General features: G+C 37.0%; 3 protein-coding genes across 7 annotated transcripts; 2 read left to right on the top strand and 1 right to left on the bottom strand.

The window, feature by feature from the left end:
- Positions 1-314: 314 nt before the first annotated feature.
- Positions 315-11,844, top strand: LOC112570543 (AN1-type zinc finger protein 3 homolog). Of its 5 annotated transcripts, none has more exons than XM_025249044.1 (6): positions 315-500; positions 2,226-2,266; positions 2,543-2,572; positions 2,879-3,461; positions 7,361-7,488; positions 9,847-11,844. In XM_025249044.1, exons 1-6 carry the CDS (start codon positions 448-450, stop codon positions 9,996-9,998), a joined length of 987 nt encoding a protein of 328 aa, XP_025104829.1. In that variant the 5' UTR covers positions 315-447; the 3' UTR covers positions 9,999-11,844. The 5 variants fall into 5 exon arrangements, with proteins under 5 accessions (XP_025104829.1, XP_025104828.1, XP_025104830.1 ...); XM_025249043.1 differs by having other exon boundaries at positions 2,226-2,290; XM_025249045.1 differs by having other exon boundaries at positions 348-671.
- A 3,862-nt stretch (positions 11,845-15,706) lies between these two features.
- Positions 15,707-22,186, bottom strand: LOC112569906 (peptidyl-prolyl cis-trans isomerase FKBP2-like). The gene is made up of 5 exons (XM_025247981.1): positions 22,053-22,186; positions 21,408-21,571; positions 18,925-19,037; positions 17,477-17,559; positions 15,707-16,922 (listed from the first exon to the last, which is right to left on the bottom strand). Exons 2-5 carry the CDS (start codon positions 21,561-21,563, stop codon positions 16,861-16,863), a joined length of 414 nt encoding a protein of 137 aa, XP_025103766.1. The 5' UTR covers positions 21,564-21,571; positions 22,053-22,186; the 3' UTR covers positions 15,707-16,860.
- Positions 22,114-24,656, top strand: LOC112569907 (small nuclear ribonucleoprotein Sm D2). Its single transcript, XM_025247982.1, has 3 exons — positions 22,114-22,248; positions 23,516-23,695; positions 24,011-24,656. Exons 1-3 carry the CDS (start codon positions 22,244-22,246, stop codon positions 24,183-24,185), a joined length of 360 nt encoding a protein of 119 aa, XP_025103767.1. The 5' UTR covers positions 22,114-22,243; the 3' UTR covers positions 24,186-24,656.
- Positions 24,657-25,950: the final 1,294 nt, after the last annotated feature.

The raw sequence follows: 25,950 nt of genomic DNA, 5'->3' as shown, positions 1-25,950 counted from the left end.
ACTGAGCAATGGGCTGTCAGGTGTTCTCTCGACATCTTTTGATGACGTCACACCAAAGAGCACACGAGGCAATCGATGGCGTGCATAATCAAGTAGATAACAATTGTTACCGTTTTCTTTTACTGCTTTAAAATTTGCATCTTTAGTAATTTGCTCGTAAACGTCATTCATGTTGTCTACCTATGCAAGTTTTAAGGAGAAGAACGTACCGCACTCTTCTCCTCCTCCTCCCACCGAGCGCAAGGTCAGAGGCTGGCGCAGTCCATTCTCTACTCCCTGACCTGCCCCAATTACACATGACCTCCAACCCGGATATTTCTCCAAGCCTCGTTCTGGTTAAGAAAAAAAACTCTAACCAGCTGTGGTGTTGTTCTATCATTCCTTTGCAACAACGTCTGACTTCATTTCTTTTTTTTAATTTTTCCTACTTGATAGTTCCATCATTATATGGAAGAATCCAGTAGCAGCCAAACTCCAAGGTGTCCTTGTGGATTCTGGGGGTGAGTACAGGAGTAACGGTCCCAACAAAGGTGGGATATAACGGACAGTTGTCGGCGAGGTAGGCAGGGCCGTATCGGGCCAACCCATTCAAGATGGCATCGGATACGGCTTTTGTGCCCCGTCAAGCAGTGCACAAACTCTACTCTTAGTGCGTAGTAGCACATTATATGGTATGCAAGTACTTTTTTGATCTTTCGACGTCTCTTTGTCTATATAAGAGTAGTATTTTATGAAACATTTGCGAGCTTAATTGTCTCGGCCGTTTCTTGTCAGATCACGTCATCCGAAGGTGAAAATTTGTTCCGACTCGTCAATGCATAGAAGCGTAATTCAGTAAACGTTGCACAGCTTATTGTTTGCGTAATTAGAAGAATGTGATATGCCAAACCTAAGAGTATTTTTACAAGTAATGTGTATCATTTCGACAGCCGTCTATTTTTAGGTTGCTATGTGCCGGCAAAAGTGTGTCTTAGAAGTTAGCACAAGTCCGTCGTTTTTGGGACACAACGAGAAACTGTATATATATCTCAAGTGCCGAATTTTTATCATCGATTCAAACAAAGTAATATTCGAATTTCGTTAAGCTTTGACTGACAGAAAAAATGTTATTAGTAGATTACAAAACTTTCTCATTGAACAATATTTAATTCTACCTCTTGTTTTTTTTTATAAACAAAGGAGTGTCAGTAAAGACACAGTTGATTACTCCTTTGTTTGGATTAATATGCAGAACTCATACTCATTTTAAATTATGCTTCTTTGGCATTACAGATTGTAATGACAGGTAAAAAAATTATGACATGACATAAACTTAATTGATCATCACCAATGTTAACCATTGTGAATAAGCAAAGATTTTCATCGTTATAAAAAAAGAACATATCCATGATTTGTTTTTCCATTATCCAGTTATTAGTTTTTTTTTTCTGTAACCATGATAAATCACATTTATATTCATTTTGTGTGTGTGTGAGTGAGAGAGAGACTGTGAGAGATGGGGTAGAGAAATGTTCGCGAAGTGCCATACCTTCTTGGCAATTTTTGTATTCTTTAACATCTTACAGAGACCGATTAAGTGGGAAGATTAGGATTGAGTTTAACTCTTATGTCGTGTAGTTATACATGCAAGCATGCACACACAGCTTTGGACCACTCTCTCAAACATGGCTTTTTTTAAATAAGCCAAACCAATAGTTGTGCTGTAGGTAGTTTAATTTTGGTATTTCTTCAATATATTTACATGTAATTTACAGCTGTTCATGCCAGAAAGTTGTTGGCTAATTGCATTTGGTCTGCACTTTGTCTATGGCTCCCAATTTGATGTTGCAGTAACCATAGACAATAAGGTCATTGATAGTGCCACTAGATTTTTTTTGTTTGTTTAAATAATGCCACTGTGAAAATTTAGCAGCACCAAGCATGCAGTTCCACAGGTCTTCGGACTTCAGTTGCTAACACTCAAACATCGGCTGCTACAACATGCAAGAAACTAGTACTGCCACAATGGGTCCATATAGTCAAATGCAACCTTTGTCACTGCACATGAATACAGTGATAGAATCATGCAGTAAATAGTCCAGGGAGTTAAAAGAAAGATTAAACTAAAAGATTACCCAGTAATGAGTTTTGTAGGGATTTATCTTTGGCTACTTAACCTATACTTGTCATTTTGTGTATTGGTCATCATATTCAGTTTAACCATATTGGATGATGTACTTTTTCAGGTCTGCCCAAACCCTGGGCTTGTGCTCCAAATGCTATAAAGGTCAGCAGAAAGAGAGAGAGCAAGGTGTTTGCATCTACTGTTTATATTTCTTGCCTTACTTTTGCAGACTGTTAGAGAGGACTTATTTCTCAAAACATTTTCATCTGTATTTTGGTGTTGGAGGTATTCACCTAAAAACTAACACAATCAACAGAATGATGACTTTTGACTTCTGTAGCATATGTTTCATCACTACAAACTGATACTGTATAGAGAATATATATATATATACTCCCTGTGATATAGCACGTTTCATCATCTTTAGTTCTGTTGCAGAATACGTGGCACAGTCTGCTGATGCTTCAGGTGAGTTGCTGGGTGTTTGTTGTGGAGGTCTTGAAAATATTAGGCAAGCAAGAGTAAACAGCAGTGAACAGTTTTTTTTTTCCTTTCAAGTTTTTTGTCAGTAGCATGTAAATTCACTTTCTGCAACATATACCGAAAATAGGAATTGTTCTCAGTGTTGGTTTAGATGTGTAGCTATATAGTTTATGTTGAGGGCCTGTTAATGGGTAGGTGTGGTTGCATGCATTTCCCAGAGAAAACATCTGAAGACATTTGCAGTTTGTGGGAATATTATTAATATGTATGTTTTGGTGTATGTGAGTGCAGACCTAGGTGGAGGACAGGTGTCACAGCCTAAGGCTGTTCGGTCTAGCAAGATGGACTCAAAGCATTGCCCTTCTCGCTCCTCTGCTGATAATCTGGCCACTCAGTCTTGTGCATCCCAGCAGTCAAAAGTAGACGACTCACCTGACTCTAAAGTTCCTTCATCTATGCCTCCCAATACTGCAGCTGATGAACACACAACCATATCTGGTGAGGAAAGCAGTGGAAGTTGCCTCTCATCAGCCCCTGGTGCAGATCTTGTGGGTGCTATGGTAACCAGCCCAATGACAATGGGCATGAACTCTAAAGAAGACTGTGCTTCAGATTCACAAACTGTTGTCCCACAAGCTGGTAGTGGGGCATTGAGACCTTGTGAGTCATCCATTGTGGACTCTGGTTCTGGTCGTGTGCTCCCTGCCTGTGTTGTAGCAGAAGTGAGTGGAAATGAACGTTTGTCTGCTGCTGAAACCTCTCTACCTCAGATGCCCGTTTCCTGCAGTAGCAAGCAAGTGGTGCAGGAGAACCTGAATGTACCAGAGGTCTCCACCCAGACAGTACCTGCTGATGGGGTTCAGAGTAAGAAAAGGTATGTACTGTAAAGAACTAGATTCAGTGCTTAAAATAAAAGAACTGTATAGAGTAGGGCAACATGAAATATTGCTACAACATACTCTGAAGATGACCAGACATCATTAAGAAACATCTAATAATAATTGGTGGGCTTGTATGGTGTCATTATTCCAGCCAAAGCCAGACTCGGTGCTCTTGACAAACACAAAGACAAGACTAAAGTCCTGTGGCTTTTTAATGGAAGTTAGTAGAAGGTGAAAGGCTTGGGTCATTAGCTGCTAGATGAAATTATCTTTGTAGGCCAAGATTGTGAGTTGTAGTTTGAATATGACAATGATTTTATTAGTCTCAATGGGCAATTTAAACATGGGAAAAATGCTCAGTCACCGTATATATCTTCTAGTTACACAAAAAAAAAATGTTACAGGGGAAGAATATGAGCAAGCGAAAGGGGGAAAAATGAGCAAGAGTACAAAAATATACAGGTGGTAAAGTTATTGTTTCTTATGTGGCGAATACAGTATAGATCAATCAGTGGTCCACAGAAGTGAGGACTTGTACAAACTACTGTTCTAGCCTCTTATAGAAAAGACATTCAATCAGTGGATATGTGAAAGTCATAGATTGAAAGTGGCCGTTGCTCTGTTGGAGTTTATCTTTATAGATCAAGATTGTGATGTTACAGTTCAGAGCTGCAGGTAGTAAAGTCATTGTTTCTTCTATGAGGAATGTAGACTAGGTCACTTGATACTTAGGCCAAGCCTACATCAAATTTTCAAGAGTCTGCTGGATTTATGAAGCCACACATTAGAAACTGTGTTAAAATGTTCAAGCATGATCGACACCAAAGAAAGGTCCATAGTAGTGAGGATGTGTACAAACTAAAAAAACTGTAATGGTGTCAGGGAGAAGAGACTGACAGGTGTCAGGAAATTTGAAAGTAGGAGATGCAAAAAAAGGCAAAACAGTTCTGCAGTGACAAGGCAAAAAAAAAAAAAAAAAATCAGGGGGAATTCAGCTGTTTCGTGTGTCAAATTGCAAGAGCAGTGCAGCTGACATAGAGGTTTTGTATTCAAACTTGGATTCATGGTAATACCACATTTTTTTAAACTGATGCAAAGCTACTGATAGTTCATAGGCTGATGTGAATATGTCAAATGAAACAACCAGATTTCATGGCAATTTGTTTAGCAGAACTCTAGAATTTGACTGTAGGTCAACAGCTGATACACTATCTTATTGTAATTCTTTATCAGTAATAAATTTAAGATATTTCTGATGTTAAATTATTGTGTTTTAATTACAGAAGATTGGTTGAGGAGCTACTTTTATGTTGACTGGTTCCATCTAAATGTTTGATGTTCTGAAAATATGAAAAAAGTGTATTTTAATTTTTTTAAATCATGCTAAATTTGTCTTTGAAAGGAAAGGTAATAGGGAAATTTTTGATGTGCTTGATGAAGCTTTTTTTTTACATGATCATTTTGATTTTAGTTGCATTAGTTTAAAGTGCTAAAATAAGTGCTTTTAAATTAAGAACATTCTCAGATTGTTGTAGATGATTTTTTAAATAAACATTTATTGATGCCAGTCTTGGGCAGCTAAATGCCTGGCATAAAGAGATCTGTAACTTGTACCTTCCTCTACCCATTCAGCAAAAATGGGTACTTGATTAACGAGGAACAAATCTGCATATGGTGGACAAGGTTATGTACCTGATTAATGAAGACAAAATCTGCATATTGACAAGGCTGTTCCACATTCCATGCCCTAAATATCTTGTACCACTTAAAGTTTGTTATAGGTCTAGTGTAAGGGTCTGCTGAATGTCTTGTTCCAGGGTAAGATACTTTGCTGTGGAACTTTAGTGGTCTTAGTTCATAATGATTTTGATCCATCTGGGCAACACCTGTGTATTGCATTTTGTGCTATTGTACAAAAGATCATATATATCGTAAGGTTTCTTTATTTTGTTTACAACCTGTAAAAATATACAAGGATTTTCTTAAGTTTTGTGAATTTTTATAACTGTTAATTGTCCACCTTTCTTCAAAGCAAAAAGAATGAAAAAATTGCAAGACATTAAACTTACTTTAGATACAAGGAAAATAATGAGTTAGTTACCCTGAAATTCACAAAACTACCCTATTTTTTAAAAAATATTTAAAAACTTGTTGAAGACAGCTGGACTTAATTAATTTCTGATAAATATAAGAATGAGAAATGAGCTGTTCCTAACTCAATCTATCCTCTAGAAAGTGCACTTTTCCCCTAAATATAGAAATGATCGCGTGTGTGTGAGCAATAGAATTTTGACTCTTTCAGCTTACAGGGTTATGCAGAGTGTGTCTCCCTCTGATAGTCTATTCCTGCAGCAGTACACTCTTTAGTCCAACATAAAATAGAAATGAACATTACTCATGGTGATGAAAACCAAATATAAATAATGGTGCATTTAATAGGTATCAGCCTCTGCAGGTTGACACTTCACCTTCACCTGCTGGCTTTCTGGTTTTTGTGCAGAAAGTAAGATTGTAGTGGGAAATTTTTAAACTTATAAAAATTCACCTCTTTACTGGCTTATGGAGAGGTATTTGGAAATGCCTCAGCTATCATAATTTTTTTCCCATGTTTTGTGTTCATAATATTTGTATAAAAATATGTTACATCTACGTGGTACACAGTTTTGCCTCTGCAAAAAAAGAGAATGAGTTGAAGAAAATTGCTTTTAGATTCAAGTCTTTGTACTTGCTGTTTTTGTGTAAGGGTTTTCTTTGACGATTTGTTTTGTACTTTATTATATCTGTGACAATTTCTTTTCCCTAATGGACATGTCTGTAGTAGAGGAAGGGGACTTTTTTCAGTTTGTATAGGTAGGTTTTATATAGGTATGCTTTGTACAATGCTGCAAGTCTGATTGGGGAGTAGTTCTATATAAGTTCTTTAATTATAATTATTATTAACTCTTTATGTCCTGACCTTGACCTTTTACTTTGATTATGGATGAGTTTCAAGAATTAAAAATATAAAAAAAAACAACTAAACATGGATAAATCAAAATTATGAAGTTTAAAGTAAAGAGGGTAAAAAACTTCCCCTATCATGAAATAATACTTTCTTATAAATGCTTTCTATTGTATTTCCAAGAATGAAAATTTCGACAGAGATTTACACTCAGCTGATGACCACTTCTATGTCTAATCCTGTATTCAGTGGCTTGAAATTCAAATAATTATCTTCATATAAACATCACAATAAGTTTTACAATTAAAATACTTTAACTAATGTTGTAGAGGTTCAAATGACGTTGAAGTTAATAGCATGATTTGAATATTATTAATATATTTCAATATTTATTTTAATTGTAAAACTTATTGTGATGTTTATATGAAGATAATTATTTGAATTTCAATTAAATTTTTCGCCGGCTTCATAATTTTTATAGTTAAAAGTTCATTTTAAGGATGAAGCGTTGGGGATGAAGTGTCTGGGGATTAAGTGACTGGGAACCAAAATTCAGATCTTAAAATAACACTTCCTTTTCCCATGTTAAGGGATGTAATTATTCAAAAGTGATTCACCTAGTTTAATTATTGGATTTTATCTCTTTTTGCTTACCTAGTTTTGGAGTGAAATCTATTGAATATGATGAACACCTGATAGTTGCTAGAATTGCTTTAATTTGTCCTCCAAAGACTCAGAGTTAATTTGCGTAAGCTTCACGTATTTCATTTTCATTAAAGTATGAAGTGGGTATGTATTAATATATTAGTAGGTGATTGGATTACAAGTCATATCTCATGCTAATTTTTATAGTGGTTGATATTTGAAACTGGAATTTACTTGCATGCAGTCAGGTGAGGCTGCAAATGATTAATTCCATCATGTCAGGTTGCTAATGATTACTGACTGCAGATCACATGAAGAAATGGAGAAAGAAGACAGTAGCTGCATAGCCATCAAACAGAAAAACAAAAAACGCTGCTTTAAGTGCAGCGTGAGGTTGGAACTTGCCCAGAGAGAAATTGGCCGCTGTCGTTGTGGTAAGTGGACAGTCATTTATTTTACATCCTTCATTTGGAGCATTCATGATTTTAAGTGCATGCATGCTTTGAAATGTTAAAACTCTATCAGCTTGCGTATTATTGTGAAAAAGCCCAAACCTGACAAATAATGGACAAAAGCTTAACTTTGGCACAGTTTCTACATGATAATATATAAATGCTTTGTCCAACTTGCATAAACATTTGTCTGGTTAAGAAGAACCTTAAGACAATATTCTACAAGTGCTATATTCATTCGTCATAATAATAAGAATCATCATTATTGTTAGTTAACGACATATCACAATGATCAGAAGATGGCAGTGTTGTAGATGGAGGAGTAACAATGTCTTTTACAAACACAGCACAGTTATGTAAATCCAAGAGCTAGTCCCAAGAAGCTGCTTTTCAGGCAAATAAGGTACTTCAAGCAAAGCTAAACATATTGTCATTGAGAGAGTAGTGCTGACTTGCTACAACAGTCAAAAGAGTAAAAGAAAATTAGATTTACAATCAGTGTAGTCACATATTGATCTCAATCCAACTGATTACAATAGTCCAAAAAGGCAATGCAGAGTACAGCATCATGCCATACAAAGCTGTAGGCAGAGTGAAGCATCATTTCATAGAGAGCTATAGATGCCGCAGACAAGTAATGATGAAAAAGCATGTGTCAGATAATAGGCACGAAAATCACAAGAAGTTAATGTAGAAAACATTTATGTAGAGAACTAAGCCCCTCAAGAAGGTGCATTATCTAGACCAGACTTCTGGCATCTCTCTGTGTCCACAGCAATCAGTGCAAACTTTGTTGATATTATTAATTTATATTCATATATTAATTTTTATAGTAAACGGCATTTTTTGTAAACTGCAGCCCATGCATCCAGTGTTAATAATACTAGTTCTCTGTAGTCTTCAATATGGAGTGAATGAACTTGCATAATATGAAGTAACATAAATTAAGAGGACAGCTCATGTCACTTTCAGCTGTCTTCTTTACCCTGGCTAGTAATTGACAGAAATACTTGAAATCTAGCACGCAAGAATACCTCGTAACAGTAGTAGGCTCAAATCGTCAATGAAATTGGGATGTGCTGGTTCTTTTTCATAGCCTCATGAACAAGGGAGGTGTTGGGTAAGCAACTAATTTACAGAAAGCAAATTAAAACATTTTAAAAGAAAACATAATTTTCTAATGTGACTAAATTTTCAAGAACTTAAGAATGCATGTTTTTAACCAAATACCAGAGCTGTTTACTTTTATGGGCGTGTGATAATTATCTTGGGTAATCTTCAGAATAACAGGAATTAGAGCTACGGCAACAACATTACATATTCATATCTGACACATTCAACTGAATGAAGATTGTAATTTTACCTCCTGGGGTTTCATGTTTAATTGGAAGTATTACAGGCTGGTCATCTTAACGGTAAACAGTTCTAGAATACTAACTCCGTTAGAAAGGGTTAATCAGCTCTGGTTTTTGAAAAACTCAAAATATTTCCTGTTGTTAGACCTTCCCAAACTTTGAACTACATCTTCAAACATTGATTATAAAATGTTATCTGTAAAATTAGAGTAACTTTTTGCATGAAGATGCAGAAATCATAAAACACTTTATTACTGTAATGTGAGCTGCCGCCTTAATGATATTTCACAGTTATAATTTTATTACAGCCAATGCTGCTTTCTGGTTCATTTACACTAATGGAGATATCTCTGACACATTAGTCAGTGTGATAAGCATTGTAATATCATGTTTTGCCACTGATTTTAGTGGCATATAAATGCATGGTAACTCAAAGGTGGTGGCGTCTTCTTCTGACAAAGTGTATAGTCGCAGGTTGCAAGCAGGTAAACATTTCTACATGGGTCAAAGTGTTAGGGTTACATTATCTGCCAAATCTGGAAGAAAGAGAACTTCAGAATTATTGAAAATTGGGACGAGTTAACATTTTTTTTTGTGACAGCTCCTGTCAGTGTATATATGGCTGGGTCATGTTTGTAAAGTTGCAGGTCGTTTGTCATTAGGATGCAGATTTATAGCAGACTGGGGCTGTGCATTCATTTAGATTTTTTCTGTGCAAAATAATGGCTTCCATGGGGTCTTTATTATCCTATGAAATTTGTTGGGATTTATCACATCTGCTATCTCTTAAGTGCTTTTATATATTTAGCTTATTGGTTAATTTTTAGCCTCAGCCATAAAGGCAGCAGAATATTTTTTGCACCTGTAATGATAATAGTGAGCTAAATATAGCACTATAACATGATGTTAACTATACTGTGAAAGTGTGTGCTGATGTCGCATTATATTGTGGCACATGACCTTTACTTTTACCTTTATGCTGTAGATGGTGTGTTCTGCCCTCTGCACCGATTGCCAGAAATGCATGGATGTGTCTTCGACCATAAGGAGGATGGCCGCCGCGAGGCACGGGAAAAGATGATCAAACCCACCAGGCACTTGGGGACCTCGTTCCGTCGTCTTGACAGCGACTCTTGATGGGAGTCGAAATTCTACCTCCCGCCTTGCCATGTTGTCAGACCCCTACACCCGTGCATGCCCTGAGCACCACCCAGCCCATCTGCTCTCATCATTTCCCACCCACCACTTCTTGTTCAGCCTTCCCTTTTCCTGTTACCAATCTCACTCCAGCCACGGTCTCCTTCCTTTTGCCCCATCTCCACACCACAAGAGGCCAGAGCCTGGGCTGAGAGCACCAGGCCAGTACAAGCATCACACAAAGATAACTGGGGACAGTCACCAGCAGACCTATTGACCTTGGCATTGAATTTGGAATGCAGAAAATAAAACACAGACATAATTTTTATAAATAAACCAATTTCAAGTTTTTGTCAAATTATAAATAATGAATTTCCTTCTACTTGAAGTGATTGTCGTTTCGGGAAAATGAAAGTTTATTTTCTTTGAAGAAACTGCATTGAGCAACTTTTTTTGGAAAGAGTGCTGCTTACTTCCTAATATAAGCATCATTTTCTGTGTTGGGCTCTCGAATATATTTCCCCAGCAAGTCAGTGTTTGCTTTATTGCCCCATATTAGCTCTGCAGTGAGCAAAGAATTTATGTACCTCGCTCCCTGAGAGCATATTGTTCTCATGTGGTTTTATGTATGCAGTGTTATGCATGTCCATTTTTGTTGGGTCTGTTCTGTTTGGGGGTAATTTTAATGTTGCTGTTCTCTTTGTGAGTGGGTTTATGATTAAAGTGAACATTAAGTAGCCTGTATCAAGCTAGCAAAGCCCCCAACTCCACCAAAATTGACGTGTGTTATAGGTCAACAAGAGAATATGTTTGCATGCACGCATTTATTTTTTCTCTTTCGATAGAAGCAGGCCTCACATTAACATCAAAATATACTTGCATATTTCACAACTTGATTTTCTTACCACCAAGAAATGTTCTAGTGCTTCCATCCATTGTCTATTAACATTTCAATGTCTTAAGTTGTCTTAATTTATTGAATCCCCCTCCCCAGTTATGCTAATTATCATTTGCTTGAAAAAAAATGTGCTCCAGTAATTAAGCCAGAGATTGTACTGCTTTACAGCTGGAGTGAACAAATGGCCTGCTGTGTCTGATAAAGACAAGGTACAGCGGTCCAGCATCCACTAAAACAAGGGGGGAAAAACCCAGGTGTTAGTGTGATGTTGCAAAGATGCTGTGAACCACTACATGAAGTAAAAAGCCTGCTTGTTTGAGCCAGTGGTCAAAGGCAAATAGTCACTGGATCAGTGGTGGCAGGATGGAGAGCTAATCTTTCTGCAGCTCTCTTGGGAGTATTGTGGAAGTGCACTGAACAAGTCTTTGGAGCAACACAATGTTCTCTTACTGCAGTTTTTATGCATAGCTTGTGTACAGAACATATTCACTCCATTACTACATCACAGTTGGAAACATCTGTGGGCACTAGTTGTATCATTATCTGCAACAAGAAATGATTATAATGCATAGTCTGGTGATGTATGAAAGTGCTTGAATGTTTCACATATAGAAGCAGATGTGTCCTGGTGTATCAGTTTGTGTGCACAACTGTGAATGCTTGATTCTGACTACAAAAGCTGTGTGTATATGTGTGCATATGTTCAAATGGATGTGAGGTAAAGTTGATGTTGCACACGATTAAAAATGCTTGAGCAGGTGTGTCTGCATGCATGCACAGATGAGTGCGAGTTAACATGTATGCATTCAAATGCATAAACATATATAGCTTTCTCATTTTGATTCTACACTGGTGGTTTGAATGTTTGCAACTGAAATGTTTTGTAACTTTTGTCCTTGTATTTCTTGTTTTTAGGATCAAGCAAAATAAAGAGCATGACATTGCTGATATTTTGTTATTCTTACACAAGAATGTGAACATTTGAATATTATTATATAATGTGAACATCTGAGTAAAGCATCACTAGAATGTTAGGACTCTTACACCTTTTAACCAGTGTTTTCACTTTGCTTTTTGACTACTACCTGTACCTTACATTTCAATTACACTTATTTCACTTTCAATTTTGAATTGGCTGCTGACTTTAGTGTGTTTTTATGATCAAGCCTCTACACCTGTTAAATTTTCAGACAGCATATCCTGTAGGATCCCAATTAAATTCTGCTGGTGTCCCCTTGTCTGTTGAACTACAGGATAAGAAGTAGCCTGCATAGCTGAACAATTACTACTGCTCATTCGATGGCTATCTTTGCCTTGGGCAGTTTCTTAATTTTACTTATTTTGGGGGAAATAATGATTGTATGGTGTTACAAGGTTTTTCCCACATATTCATCTAACATGTTTGCAACACATCTGTATTTCCACATTATTCCTTTTTTCATCAAGTTTTTCCTTTTCCTGGCATGACCTGTTTCTCATACCTCTTCATCATAAATACCACGGGAATATGCATTTATGATACTTCATGTTGTATTTCCTGCGATTTTCACCAAATGCTCGTGTCTTTTAAAGACTCCCATGTACCAACAGCACTTGTAGTCTCATTCACATCTGCCTTCTCAAGAAATTTTGTGAGTTGAACTATCAGTATATGCCTATCATTAAGCTAAATTTTGAGGAAATACTGTTCATTCATAGTACAGAGCCTGCTGATGACTAAGTGTAGTGCACCAGACAACTCAAATAACAGTATACTTGTATGTGCAAAGGTGTTTCTTGGGACTGAAGTATGGTCAAATCCAGACACCATACTATTTGGGTTTTTTTTAAATACCTGAAGTTCATAAAATCTGTGGAACCCTTAGTGACAAAAATGAACCTGACTGAAAATTCTAACAAATATATTTAGACAAACTCAATTTGTGTGCATGGACAACAGTGACAGGCTGCCATTTTAAAAATAAAAAATCTCAGGGAAATTATTATTCAAGTGGCAAAGCAGCCAACCAAGTCATCATGATTGCAAAGTTGGAATGTGCAGTTTCCAAATGGAGAAAAGAAAGACTACAAAGACTGGATATTGTAGGACAAAAAAGATTGTGGATTTTGCAATACATCTTTGAATAGGTCAAACCTACTTCAGCCCCACTATTGTACATGGCAACTTTCAAGAGATGCAGCTGTTCGCCTAGGAAACAGACTGCTGTGTACATTATGTGTGTGCATGTGCATGCTTGAGAGAAAACAAATAAAGTTCATACTACTTGTGAATGGTGCAAATTTCGTGACTTTTACCTGGCAGTTACATATTCGATGCTGCATATGGCTCTTCATCCATCCACTTTGTTCATGGTGTCATCCATTTGCTGTTGTGTTTTTTTGTTGTATGGTTAACTGTCAGTTTGTGCATAGTGCATGAGCTTGCTTCCATACAAGGAAAAGTATTATTTTCTTACATTTACATGCCTGACAGCATCTCCTGGGATGCTGTCTGACCAAATTTCGACCAGTCTCTGATGCTGATATAAAGGCAATTATTCTGAAAGCCAAGCCAACAACTTTCCAGTTTGACCCAATACCCACAAGTCTTCTTCTTGAGTGCTTAGATATTTTACTTCCTTCCATCACAAACATTGTAAATGTCAGCTTGTCATCAGGTATTTTCTCATCTTTGTTTAAAAATGAAAGCCACTTCTTAGGAAACCCATGCTTGGTGTCAATGTGTTCAACAATTATCGCCCAGTTTCCAATTTGTCTTTTCTCTTAAAGACCATGGAGAAAGTAGCTTTTACACAGCTCTGGGCCAACTTACAAGAGCACCAGCTCATCCCCCATGTTCAGTCAGCATACAGACCTTTTCACAGAACTGAAACTACTTTAATTTAAGTGATCACTGACATATCTGCCCTTGACAGTGGTGATGTTTCTGTCTTAACTCTACTGGACCTGTCTGCTACATTTGACACTATGGACCACTCTCTGCTCCTTCATAGACTACACACCCTCTAAGAAATTTCTAGACCTGTACTAGCGGGGTTCAATTCCTATCTCACCTATAGGATGCAGACTGTGTTTGCTGATGGTCAAACATCTCACCCCACTCCATTTTCTTGTGGCGTCCATCAAGGCTCAGTACTCGGCCCACTTCTGTTTATTCTGTATATGAAGCCACTTTCATCTTGCATCCAGTCTCACAACGTTTCTCATCAATGATGATACACAACTGTACTGCTCCACTCCACCGGCTGAGTCTCACTCTGCTACCAGCGCCATAGAAGTCTGTATTAATGAAGTCAAAGACTGGATGGTGACAAACAAACTGAAACTCAATGATGATAAAACGGACGCCCTCCTATGTTTGAGAAGAAGAACTCCATCTTCACTCGTTTGTCCACCAAGTCACATCAAGGTGGGCGACACCTACATCACCTTTGCGTCCTCCATCAGGAATCTGGGATTCACTGTCACTGCAGACATGACTCTTGCTAAACAAGTTACAGCTGTCTGTCAGCCTATTATGATAAACAAGTCACAGCTGTCTGTCTATTATGATAAACAAGTTACAGCTGTCTATCAGTCAATCATGATAGACAAGTTACAGCTGTCAGTCTGCCTATTATGATAAACAAGTTACAGCTGTCTGTCAATCTGCCTATTATAAGCTATGTAAGATCAGCGCCATCCGTCACATTCTGCCTTCGTGTGCTACCAACACTCTGAGCGTTTGTTTTATCCAGACTTGATTACTACAACTCCTTACTTGCTAGCTGCCTTGAATACATTCTTCACAAAGTACAGAACTCTGTTGCACGTCTAGTGCTTAGAGTCAGGAAACAGGAGCATGCCACTCCTCTCCTTTGTTTTCTACACTGGCTTCCCATCCGTTCTAGCATTCAGTACAAACTGTCTGTGCTGTGTTTTAATTTCTTTGCTGGCACTTGCCCTGATTATTTCTCTGAACTGCTCTTCCCTTACGTCCCAGCTAGACAACTCCACTCCTCGTCTGATGATCATCTCCTTACTCTTCCTGTCATAACAACATATGGCCACATATAGTTATTGTGCAAGCAAAACAATGGAACTCTCTCCCTTTCTATATCCACTACCTACCCACTATTGAATCCTTTAAATGTCCACTGCAAGCGCACCTCTTCCGTAAACATTATTCGTAACACCCTTTCCCATAATGCTAGTCCTTTTTCACACCCGTCTTTTTCCAATATCATATTACTCTCAGCTCTTGTTTTTGTTATTTGATTCCTCTTTGTGTTTTCTGTATTTGATTTTATTCTTTGTTTAGTACGGTTGTTGATTCTTTTATAGCTCATATGTTATTTGTTTTCCTGTCCCTTGTATGCTGTCCATGTTTTGTTCTTGTTCTTAAGTGCAAAAAGCATGCTCCTTAGGTGTGAGTACGCACTTCACAAATTTTGCATTCATTATTATTATTTCAACCCTGCACATGGTCATTAAGCAAGCATTTTCTTAAATTCAATAAAAAAAAATTTGAAATAGTGAAGAAATGGAGTTGGATGAGAAGCAAAATCTTACTCAACAGCTGAAAACTCCATTTTAAGTCACCAAAATCGTTCTTGTGAAGCTGAATTCCACACTGACTGTCAATGAAAACAGAGTTCATGTCCCGTCCTCTCCACCCTCCCTTTTTGTTTAACTGCTGACTTTTTTTTTTCTTTCCCCATATCCCAGTGACACCTTATTCCCCTGTTCTCACTAATCATATCTCTTTCTTGTCAAAACACACCACCACTATCAAACTTCAAAGCCTTCACAGGATAGCCTCTGACAACCCTTTCCCTTTCTGTCAACCTGACATTTAATTTTAAAGACTTAGTTCCTTTATTATTCCAAAGCTTTGAAAACATTTTCCCTATTTCTCTAATTTTTCCTGCTTTCATTTAGGAAGAACTGCCAAGCGCTAGTCATTCTAGGCATCATAACTACGGCCCCACTCAAAACAAAACTCTATGTGAGGAATTTTGTGAATAAATACCACAACACTTAATAAAAATAAAATGATGATATCAATAAACAAGGCAGGGTGGTCTGGTGGTGCAATAGTTAGCTCTTGTCACCAAGGGTTGGCTGTCCTGGGTTCAGATCTTGTCTCAGGCACACTGTTTTTTCTCTGAAAGTAGCATCTGTTTACAGGGATGGCTGCCTTGACGTGATATAACCTTAGTTGCTGGCTCTACGTAAAACACCAATCCTACCCCCCCCCCCCCACTCTTCCTGTCCAAGGCAGAAGTGATGTGATCTAAAAGAAATTTACACATATTTTACAAAGAACACAAATACAGCTATTGTAAGTAAAACTTGCATTGAGTCCACTTCAAATAACATTTTCAATGACAATATGAAAACCTAACAATTCCTGTGAACTGGAAGTACAAATTTTATAATTGTGAAAAGTCCATACTTCATGTACACAAAACAAGTACAGGAAACAACAGACAGAAAACTCCCAGGTGTGAAGGGACTATTGATGTCATTGCACTAGCCAGTGATGGCAACACCTTTTTCCTGGTCACATAGCAAGGAATGAAGTAAAGCACCTGCACCAGTTATGCTCTGCCTTAAACTACTAAAAAAAAAAGTATTTTGGGATAAGAAAGTCAAAGTGCACACACAAAATGAATGACTATTTTAACCATCACCTTATAGTAAAGATTTCTCATCTTTTTCTGCAGAAAGTGCTGTTTTATGCTACTACAATGGTCTGCTGTGCCCACAATGGTGCACTGCTGAAAGTAGAAGCATATGAGTTGACCTGAAGGAGGCACTGGTGGTGATGGCATGAGGATTTTATGGCTGGAGTTTCTTTAAAACATTTTGTTAAAATGTAAGTTGTTTTTTTTTACCACTGGGGTTAACCTGAACTACTTGACTGATATGGCACAGATGATGGGGTGCCAAAATTAGTGGCCGATTTATTTCTGTAGGTGACTAAAGGTCTTCCTTTCGTTCTATCTGCAGCAGTTCCACCTCAAATACTAGAGTAGCTCCTCCTGGAAAGACATTCATATCACCAAAATATTGAGACATATGACATCCATGACTTAATTAATCCCTTAAATATTTGCAGTAAATAATAAGATACAATACTATCACATGCTTCCACACTTCTTTATTGGCTCTACTATTATTCTAAAGATATGGTGCTTGCATTATGTACCCCAAAGGAGCTATATTATGTCATAATAAAACCCCAACTGTCATCTAGAAGTGAGGGGACATGACTGACCAAATCTGAAAGGCATGTAGTGTGTGCTGTCATTATCAAAGATGTGTGAAAGTAGTGCTGAGTGGCAGGAACTTCCCAAACATTCAGCTAGGCATTCCTTGCGCTAAAGAGTGTGATATCACCATATTGACCTACATGAGTACAAAATGTGTCTCTAACTGTAGAAAGATAACTTTGCTGGTAAAAATAAAAAGCAATTTTAACTACATATATCTTGCATGAGATGGGTGAATTTGCAATAAAAAGAGATGGTATAAAGTATTTGATCAGGCTAAGGAGGTAGATTGGATAAGAGAAAAAAAGGCAGTCCTCCCTGACCTGGAATCTTTGGAGGGGCTCCTTTATCACCATAACCCATGTCAGAAGGAATTACAAGCTTGCGTTTTTCACCTTCACACATTCTGAACAAAGATACAAATACAAAAATCATTTGAGTTTCAGTTGGGGTCAGGAACATGTCACGTCATAGAAGGATTGCAAAATACTAATTATGAAAATATGCACTTTAATTTTCAACCTTCAATTCAAATCTCTCTGTGCTGTGCTTTAATTTCTTAGAAAATTACTCGTAAAGGTTTATAGAAGACAATAATAGCATAGAAAATTACTGGTGCATGAGGCAGGAGGGATGGCAAAAAACACATATATCATTGATATCATCACAGTTTAGTCAATGCCTTTCACGTGTATACTGGCACGTGTATACTTCAAACTGGCATTTTAGCCATGAGTGTCAGGTGGGTTAATATTTATGGTTAGTATGTTTGAGTACTAAAGCTTGTGGAAAAAGTTGGTGTTTGTTTGAGAGTGATGAATGGAATTTTCTCTGTGCTGATAAGTTAAAATAATTTTTATCATTTCATTGTCATCGGTTTCAAAAAAAAAAAGCATATTATATCAATATAACAAATTATTGCTATAAAAAATTATAGCAATATTTTGCAAAGGAGTGGAAAAATGTTAAGAAACATCGGTACATATGGACTCCACATTAACCTCTCACTGGATATTTTGCAAGCATACAGTTATTTTAATTTTGACTGACTTTGTTGTACAAGACAATTATTCTGGTTTCAAAGTATCTTTCGCCAACTTCATCATTCTTGTTCCCAGATCTACTGTTTGATCTATAGACTTTGCATTTGCTAGGTGATCATGTAAATCCATGCTTATCTAGGATGATTTGCTGTATGGACAAGAACTATTTCCAGTTATATATTGCCCTGCTCTTATCACAGATTAATAATGACTTTGTGGATCTGAACAACGAGATTAAGATGTGTACCTCTTGCACATCCTAATCAGTCAAAAGATCATTTTTGAAAGATGAACAGTTGAATGCCTTTGCACTATTATATTGGTGGGTATGGACTGCATCTTTTCTGATGGCTTGTAAACTCATTTTGGGTTTTCAAATAAGCATTCTACAGGCCACCCCCCCAAAAAAAAAGAAACAAAACAAAACAAACAAAACAACCTATTATTCTGGCCTGGATCACAGCTTTTCAAATGATTTGCACACAGTGAAGCAGTTTCTTGCTAGTTATCATTCATATTATCTGGCATTCTCTTGACAACAATGTTGCATGCATATGTGTCTGTGGTGGGTTTTCTTTTGTAAAGCATCGTAAGATTGTCCATAGGGTGTTATATAAATTTGCTGTATTAAATGTTTGCTACAGTTATTCTTAAAAGTACCTTCAGAATACGAATGACGCACTTGTCTTTCAACAGAGATAATGTTTTCCCTCAAACACATCACCTACCCTAAGAGGCCCTGGTCCCAACCTTTAATGACCTGTCCAGCACCCAGGGTGAAGACAAATGGTGAGTTACGAGAGAGACTGCTATCAAATTCGGTTCCATCCTCAAGCTTGCCCTGCAAACATACAGACAAGTGTCAGATCAACGAAGAAAACTCCCCAAGGCTACATCCTCACAAATGTGCAGAGCCTGCCAAGCTCAAACTGTTTAACACCTGGTACAAATATGTCAAATCAACAATTGCTATCCCATTTCAATGCTAAATTATTTTGTATACATGTATTCCTAAATTGTATTAGTGGTGACTTTCACAGAGTATGAACTCTAGTTGTTTTATTTTTTTGTCATGTGATTGATTAGCTGATGCACAACAGTCTCATCTAACAACTGAATTTTCTACTGTCACAAACTGACATGGGTAAGAGAAAATTACACAAAATATTAAAATGCCAGCTTATCATGGAGACATACTGTTAAACCATAGAAATCTTGATTTATCATGGGATTGTGTATAATGATGTATTTCTCATTCAGGATGATGAAAGGGGTGGAAGGATATGTGTGGTAAGACTAAATCAAATCAAATCAAATCAAACTTTATTGTCTGTCTAAGGAAGTCCAAGGCAGAAATTTTTCTTTTGCTCACAATCACTTGTTTGACATGTTTGACACAAACATGATAAAAGCATATATATACATACAACATAATGGGCAGACATGCACACTCATACATGACCTTTAACACACACACATACCTCTAAACCTTCTCACAGATACACATGAACCTCCTAAGAAAGAAGCCAGGTAATATGGTAGACCCACAAGTACTTGTGCCTTTTATTTAGGATGGTGATGGCTGATGACACGAAGGATCTCTGGTAGGCAGTTTTCGCACATGTGACACTTTGTAATGCCTGCCCGAGGGCAACAGCTGAAAGCTGTGATGGAGAGGGTGTGTTTGGTCTGAATTAATGTTATGTGCCATCTTTCTGACTACATGAAGGTACAAGTCAGAAAGTGGCAGCTGTGGTGTACCAATAAAACCTACACAATCCTAGAAATTGTTACTTCTGTATTTCTATCCATTCAGTAGTTTAAGTGTTGTGATGTGTTAATGGTCATGGAACTTACTAACAAGAATAAGAGATGTGGTGTTGATCATGTGGCTTGTTTACAAAGACAGGAGATGTCTAGATCAATGCTGTGCCATCTGAAAATGCATTTGACAGTATGTTGTGCAACTTGAAAGGTTTTGCAATTTTATGAACATAGAATGTTAAGTTTAATAAGATATTAGCTGTATTTTCTTGTACAGGACTCTTATGGAAAGAGAAATGTTAACAAATACATAAATATTTTTAGCTATCAAAACCCTTCTGACATCACTTTGCCAAAACAAAACAATGTAAACAATGAAAAGAATCAGTAAACAAAACAACTGTTTTCTGTTCTTTTCTGCCTGAGATTCACTAGGAATCTTGACTTAGATAAATCTAACATAGTTCTAACAATGTCTACAAAACCAATGCTGACAATATACATGTGTTGTGGCCTAGTGCCAGTGATCCCTAGCTCTCTGAGCACCCACCTTAACAAAACCTTATGATAGTAATCACATCTAAGATCATAAAATCTGCATCACCACAAATATCTTTAAACAAAATAGGAAAGTTTTCATTTGGTTGATGAGCAAGGCACCCTGAACTATAAAACACTGAAAATGACAGTTGACCCCCATCTTCTTGTGAAATCAATGTTTTCATATTGTGGCTGAGCAAGGTGTAATTAACTACAAACAAAATGAAAGATAGTTAACCCTGGCGTTCAGCGTTTTCATTTTGGTGGTTAAGTGAGGTACCCTGAACTACAATTTAAAGAGTAAAACACTGAAATTGATAGTTAATCCATGTGTTCTAGTAGAACCAGTTTCATTTTTTTTTAAATTTGGGGGGAGGGGCCTGAGGGTCCTGTTGAGTAGAATTATACCCTTAATGATCATGACTGGTTTTGCAGTACAAGCACTGCTGTTTTCATATTCACCCCTACTCACCACAATTGTTTCTTTGGTGTCTTTTCATAGTGGTTACATATATGAGGTGAAAATATGTGAAAACAATACTATGGGGCCAAACAATAATTTTATATTTAAGAATATGTCACTTCTAGAAAGCAAAATTTATTGCTGAAACCATAATTATCTAAGTAATGATGTTAATAATTTTAAGAGCTAACTTTGAAACTGTACAATTAGTAGCGCAGTGCTGAAAGTGGATAAATATATCACATTTGTGTTTTAGTATTTTCTTTATACAGTGCAATGAAGTGCAACCAGTAGAAACATAGTTTCAACATTATTAACTTGGACTGCATGCATCCTGGCCTTTGACCAAGTTGTAACTTACTGTCGTACTATACTTGAATTACCACAAACTGCATAAAGCGTATCAAACATGCATGGGCATTGCCGGCACTTCACCATACTCACTGTGTAGTGCATATGTAATGTATCACCCTTCCGGGACTTGACTGGACAGTTTTCCACTCGCTTTTTAATTCCTATCTGAAGCTTTTTCTCTCCAGCTGTTACCATGGTGACAAGGAACAGGGGTAGACCATGACAGATGAGGGTAAAGAGGTTCATGATGAAGACTGGAATTGGATGAAAAAGACTTAAATTACAGATTAACCCGCATACAAAATAACTGGGGCAGATATATTATTGTCGCACCATCACAGCCACGTGTGATAACAAATGGTGTAGCATGGGGCGAACTGGAAATCATGTGACGTCGTCTGTTTTGTCCTGTTCCTCTGATAGCGTGCGTGGCATTTGTGCCCTGAGAATGGTCGCAGATGCTATATTACACGTGTGACAACTTATTCTAAAATGACTGAACTGAGTACATTATAAGATAATATTTCACCTAATTTGATGGAATACCGTTTGGGGTAAATAAGGCCGTTTGTACAACACTTTATTTATCCCAGAGGAGTGGTGTTTCATCTTCATGCACAAATGTGTGCTTTAAAAAAAAAAGGTCCATTTTCCGCTGCATTTTGTTAGGTATATTTGGATACGCTAGTTAAGATGTTAAAATACCACAATTATTTAACAGTTTCAAAGATTTACCTTCGATAAGCTGTGGTGTGTCTTGCTAAGGCGATAGAACTCTTGCGATGTCGTAAGAAGTTCTTTGGTGCTAGAAACACACTTTGTCGCCGACTGCTTCCGGATCCGCCATAATCGTAGTGGATACGTTTCCGTGTAACAAGTTTGTGTAATTTACGCTTAGCTACCACAGTAATCTCAACTACTCGAAGATGTCGTAAGTGTTCATTTACTAAATTTATCTTATAAATAATTTTATATAGATTTATTTTTCAAGATATAAATGTTAGTCGTATTGATTGTCTCGATCGAGCATTGGATTGCAGTCAGTGTTTACAATTTAACAACCACACTGTATCTACTGTACTAGACACACAGTCGTATTTACTATTTATGACAGTTCGCATAATATTATGAAGCAGAATTTTAGCAAAAAGATAATATGGCGTGCATTTTGTGTAAACTGTATTGTCTGCTTGAGTCTTTCGTCTTTGTTATTTAATGCTGCTTCTCTTTATAACATGTTTAACGTCGTTCAGAACTGCAGATGATTCAAAAAATATACTAAGGCATTCAACAGCTTTGTGATACGGAGTGTGGGGTTATATATGTAGGTATAAATAATCCGAAATGCGGATATAATATAATAATGGGCGATGAGGGGCAGATAATAAATTTTGTTGAGGAGGAGAAGGACATGGTTAGTTTTTATTTTGAGTTGTCTTTTGATTCATATAGTCAAAGAGTGATAAGCAAGGTAAGTTAAATGGTTTGCATTGTTAGGAGGACTTTATTATTTGGATAAAGAGACGTTTTTAAAATTGTACAAAGCACTAGTGTGCCCACCTTTGGAATATGCCAATGTGATCTAGTGTCCTTTCTTAAAAAGAAGCTGTTGTTATTGTTGCAAGAAAGAGTACAAAGACATGTTACTAAATTTTTGAATGTAAAGTTATGTGTTATTTCGATAGACTTAAAGACCTAAGCAGCTGGTCAGAATGATAAACAGATTTTAGTAGGTGGACATAATATATATTTCATAAATTTCAGCATTTGAAACAGCGGTTTATTTATAATCAAAAGTAAAAAAAAATTTTAATATTTGACTAACTAAATATTGTGTAAGATAAATTGTATTGCTGCTTAACATCAGTAAAAGCATAAACAGATCTCTTTTGTTACATCAGGGCTTCTGCTTACGCAAAAAATTTGCGTACAGTACGCATTAAAAGTTCGGAGGACCCCTTCAATTTTCGTCAATGGAGTCCCATTCAGATTTGGGCGAAGAACAGGGACCCCTTAAAAATCTGAAGAAGGGGTCCCTGGGACCCCAAAGAATTTAGCCTTAGCAGAAGCCCTGTTACATAATTGATCTTATTTATCAATCAGGTGCATTTTAATGTATTTTTGGTACAGAATAGTGATGCCCAGATACCATTGAATATCACTTTTGCACTGACTATAACTTCATATCTTTGGCACAGAACGTTAATGCAGAAACCAAAGAGTGAGATGACGCCTGAAGAACTGCAGGCCCGGGAGCAAGAGGAGTTTAACACTGGGCCTCTGTCTGTGCTCACCCAGTCAGTCAAGAACAACACACAGGTCCTTATTAACTGCCGAAACAACAAAAAGCTTCTTGCTCGGGTCAAGGCTTTTGACAGGTGGGTGTGATATCTCTGCCATGCATCATAAGCCTTCAATTGAAAACTTTTATGGCCACCAGACATTCAGGATTCTGTGTAGATGTTCTCCATCTTAATTTAAAAAAATTTTGAGGCATAATGTTTGCAGAATTAGCAGTGCTTCTGATCTACTGTACATACTGTGTTTATGTAGTCCTTTACCTTTATAATCCAAAAATACACATACGCTACACACACACAGGCATAAGCATGCACACATATTTAGAACTGTATATAATGTCAGTTCTGTTTGGTAGGATTCCATTTTGTAAATGTCTGTATTGTACTTTGCAGGCATTGTAACATGGTCCTGGAAAATGTAAAGGAGATGTGGACAGAGGTCCCTAAGACAGGCAAAGGAAAAAAGAAGTCAAAGCCTGTTAACAAAGATCGCTACATTTCAAAAATGTTTCTCCGTGGGGATTCTGTGATTCTTGTGCTAAGAAATCCATTAGCATCTGCAAAGTAACTTTGTTGTTCTTGTGTTAGCAAGTGCATGTGGTCAGTGTTTGTGTACTTCACGTCTTCATTTATCACTAGGACAGATCTGCATTGTTTTGGTATTATCATATCTTCATCCCTTTTAAAAAGAAAAATGTGAAGTAGGACAGATGAAGGTTCTTCTGTAAGCACTGGATAGAATGACTTGTAGACTCCTTGTGCTGGAGCTGTCTGCTTGAACATAGTATATGCAAAGTATCGTAATTGCTGTATGAGAAATAAATCTTCATTTTAAAAATTACTGCTGGAAACTGTACCTAAAGTGGAGGTAGAAAAAGATATTTTTGTTAACTACTCAGTTGCACTTTCTTACTACTCAGTTGCACTTTCTTTGCCCCAGACAGGTGTTGTATGTGATGTGGATATTTGGTGTACAAGGCAGTTAACAAGATGCATTTATTGATGAAGTTTGCAAAGTAAAGTCTTTTTTAGAAAAGTTTATGTATTTTGTATTAATGTTACTTATATTCCTAATTTGGAATGCTAAGCTGTGTACGTTACTACTGCTTAAAAAAAGTTGGTGATAGGAGATTTGATCATATAAGAATTATAAAAGAATCATTTAATGTTACTGGTATTTCTTCAGAACATGGAATGGAAGCAACAAAAAATATTCTACATCAGTACACATCCTGAACTTGCATGATTACTTTTTCAAGTAACTAAACTGACTGTTTAAACTACATTAAACTGGCTAAAGCACACTGAATTTCTGGACCCACACAAGCATGATTCCACTCTTATCTCACTGATAGGACCCAGACTGTCTTGATTGTCGAACATCTCGTCCTGCTCCACCTTCCTGTGAGGTTCCCTAAGGCTCTGTACTCACTTGGTCCAGTTCTGTTCATTTTGTTGGCTTTTTGCAAGATGATTTCATTAGTTAGGTGGGAGAATGTAAGTCTGTGGCTGTAAGAGTAATGAAAATAACATCACATTCACATAGCTCAATGTGAGAATGTTCCCGCAAATAGGGAAAGTATGCAGCGTCACATGGATATGAAAATGCATAGAATGCACGCTTTTGGATTTGGATGCCTTTGTTGTAATTGCTTTTTGCTTTCCCCCTTGTGTTGTACGGAAGTTTGGTGCTGGCAAACTAACGTGCATGAAATGTAAAGGAGAACAGTACTTCAGTGAATATGCCATCAGACTGTTTCAAGGGGAGCATAAAAATATCAAGGTAATACACAAACTGTATAGGATTATCAACACGAATTTTACAATTGAAGTAGATATACAAAGTTACGTGCGTAAATTACAAAAGCACAATTACGAAGAGAACACACAGGAAAATATATGCTATCTTAGGGACCTATCTCTCCAATCTAATACTTTGTAGATAAATATTAGGGGGTTAGAAATATTAATTCTAGTGTCTGACATCTTAAGTTGGAATCTGAATAGAGAAGGTCTTTTATAATTATTTTTGGGGATGTAGCTTTCTCGTAAATCAGCATACCTAGGACAGACAAATAGAAAGTGCATTTCAGTTTCTTCATCCTGACAGAACGGGCACTTCCTATTCTGATTTTCAGCATAACAGTAGTGAAGCTTACGACAGCATAAATCTGAAACAACATCTCTCATACCAATATACTTACTATCACCACGACAACTGTTAAGTATTATGGAAGATTTGTATAAATTATAGGGAAAGAACCTTGAGCCAGAATACCATTCTTGGTAAATACAATCCATCAAACATAACTTGAATTCATTTAAAAGTATTT

The sequence above is a fragment of the Pomacea canaliculata genome, linkage group LG8 (genome assembly GCF_003073045.1).
Source record: "Pomacea canaliculata isolate SZHN2017 linkage group LG8, ASM307304v1, whole genome shotgun sequence".
NCBI classification, from domain to species: Eukaryota; Metazoa; Mollusca; class Gastropoda; order Architaenioglossa; family Ampullariidae; genus Pomacea; species Pomacea canaliculata.
The sequence above is the reverse complement of the archived record's forward strand: the minus strand, read 5'-3'. Positions and strand labels throughout refer to the sequence as shown.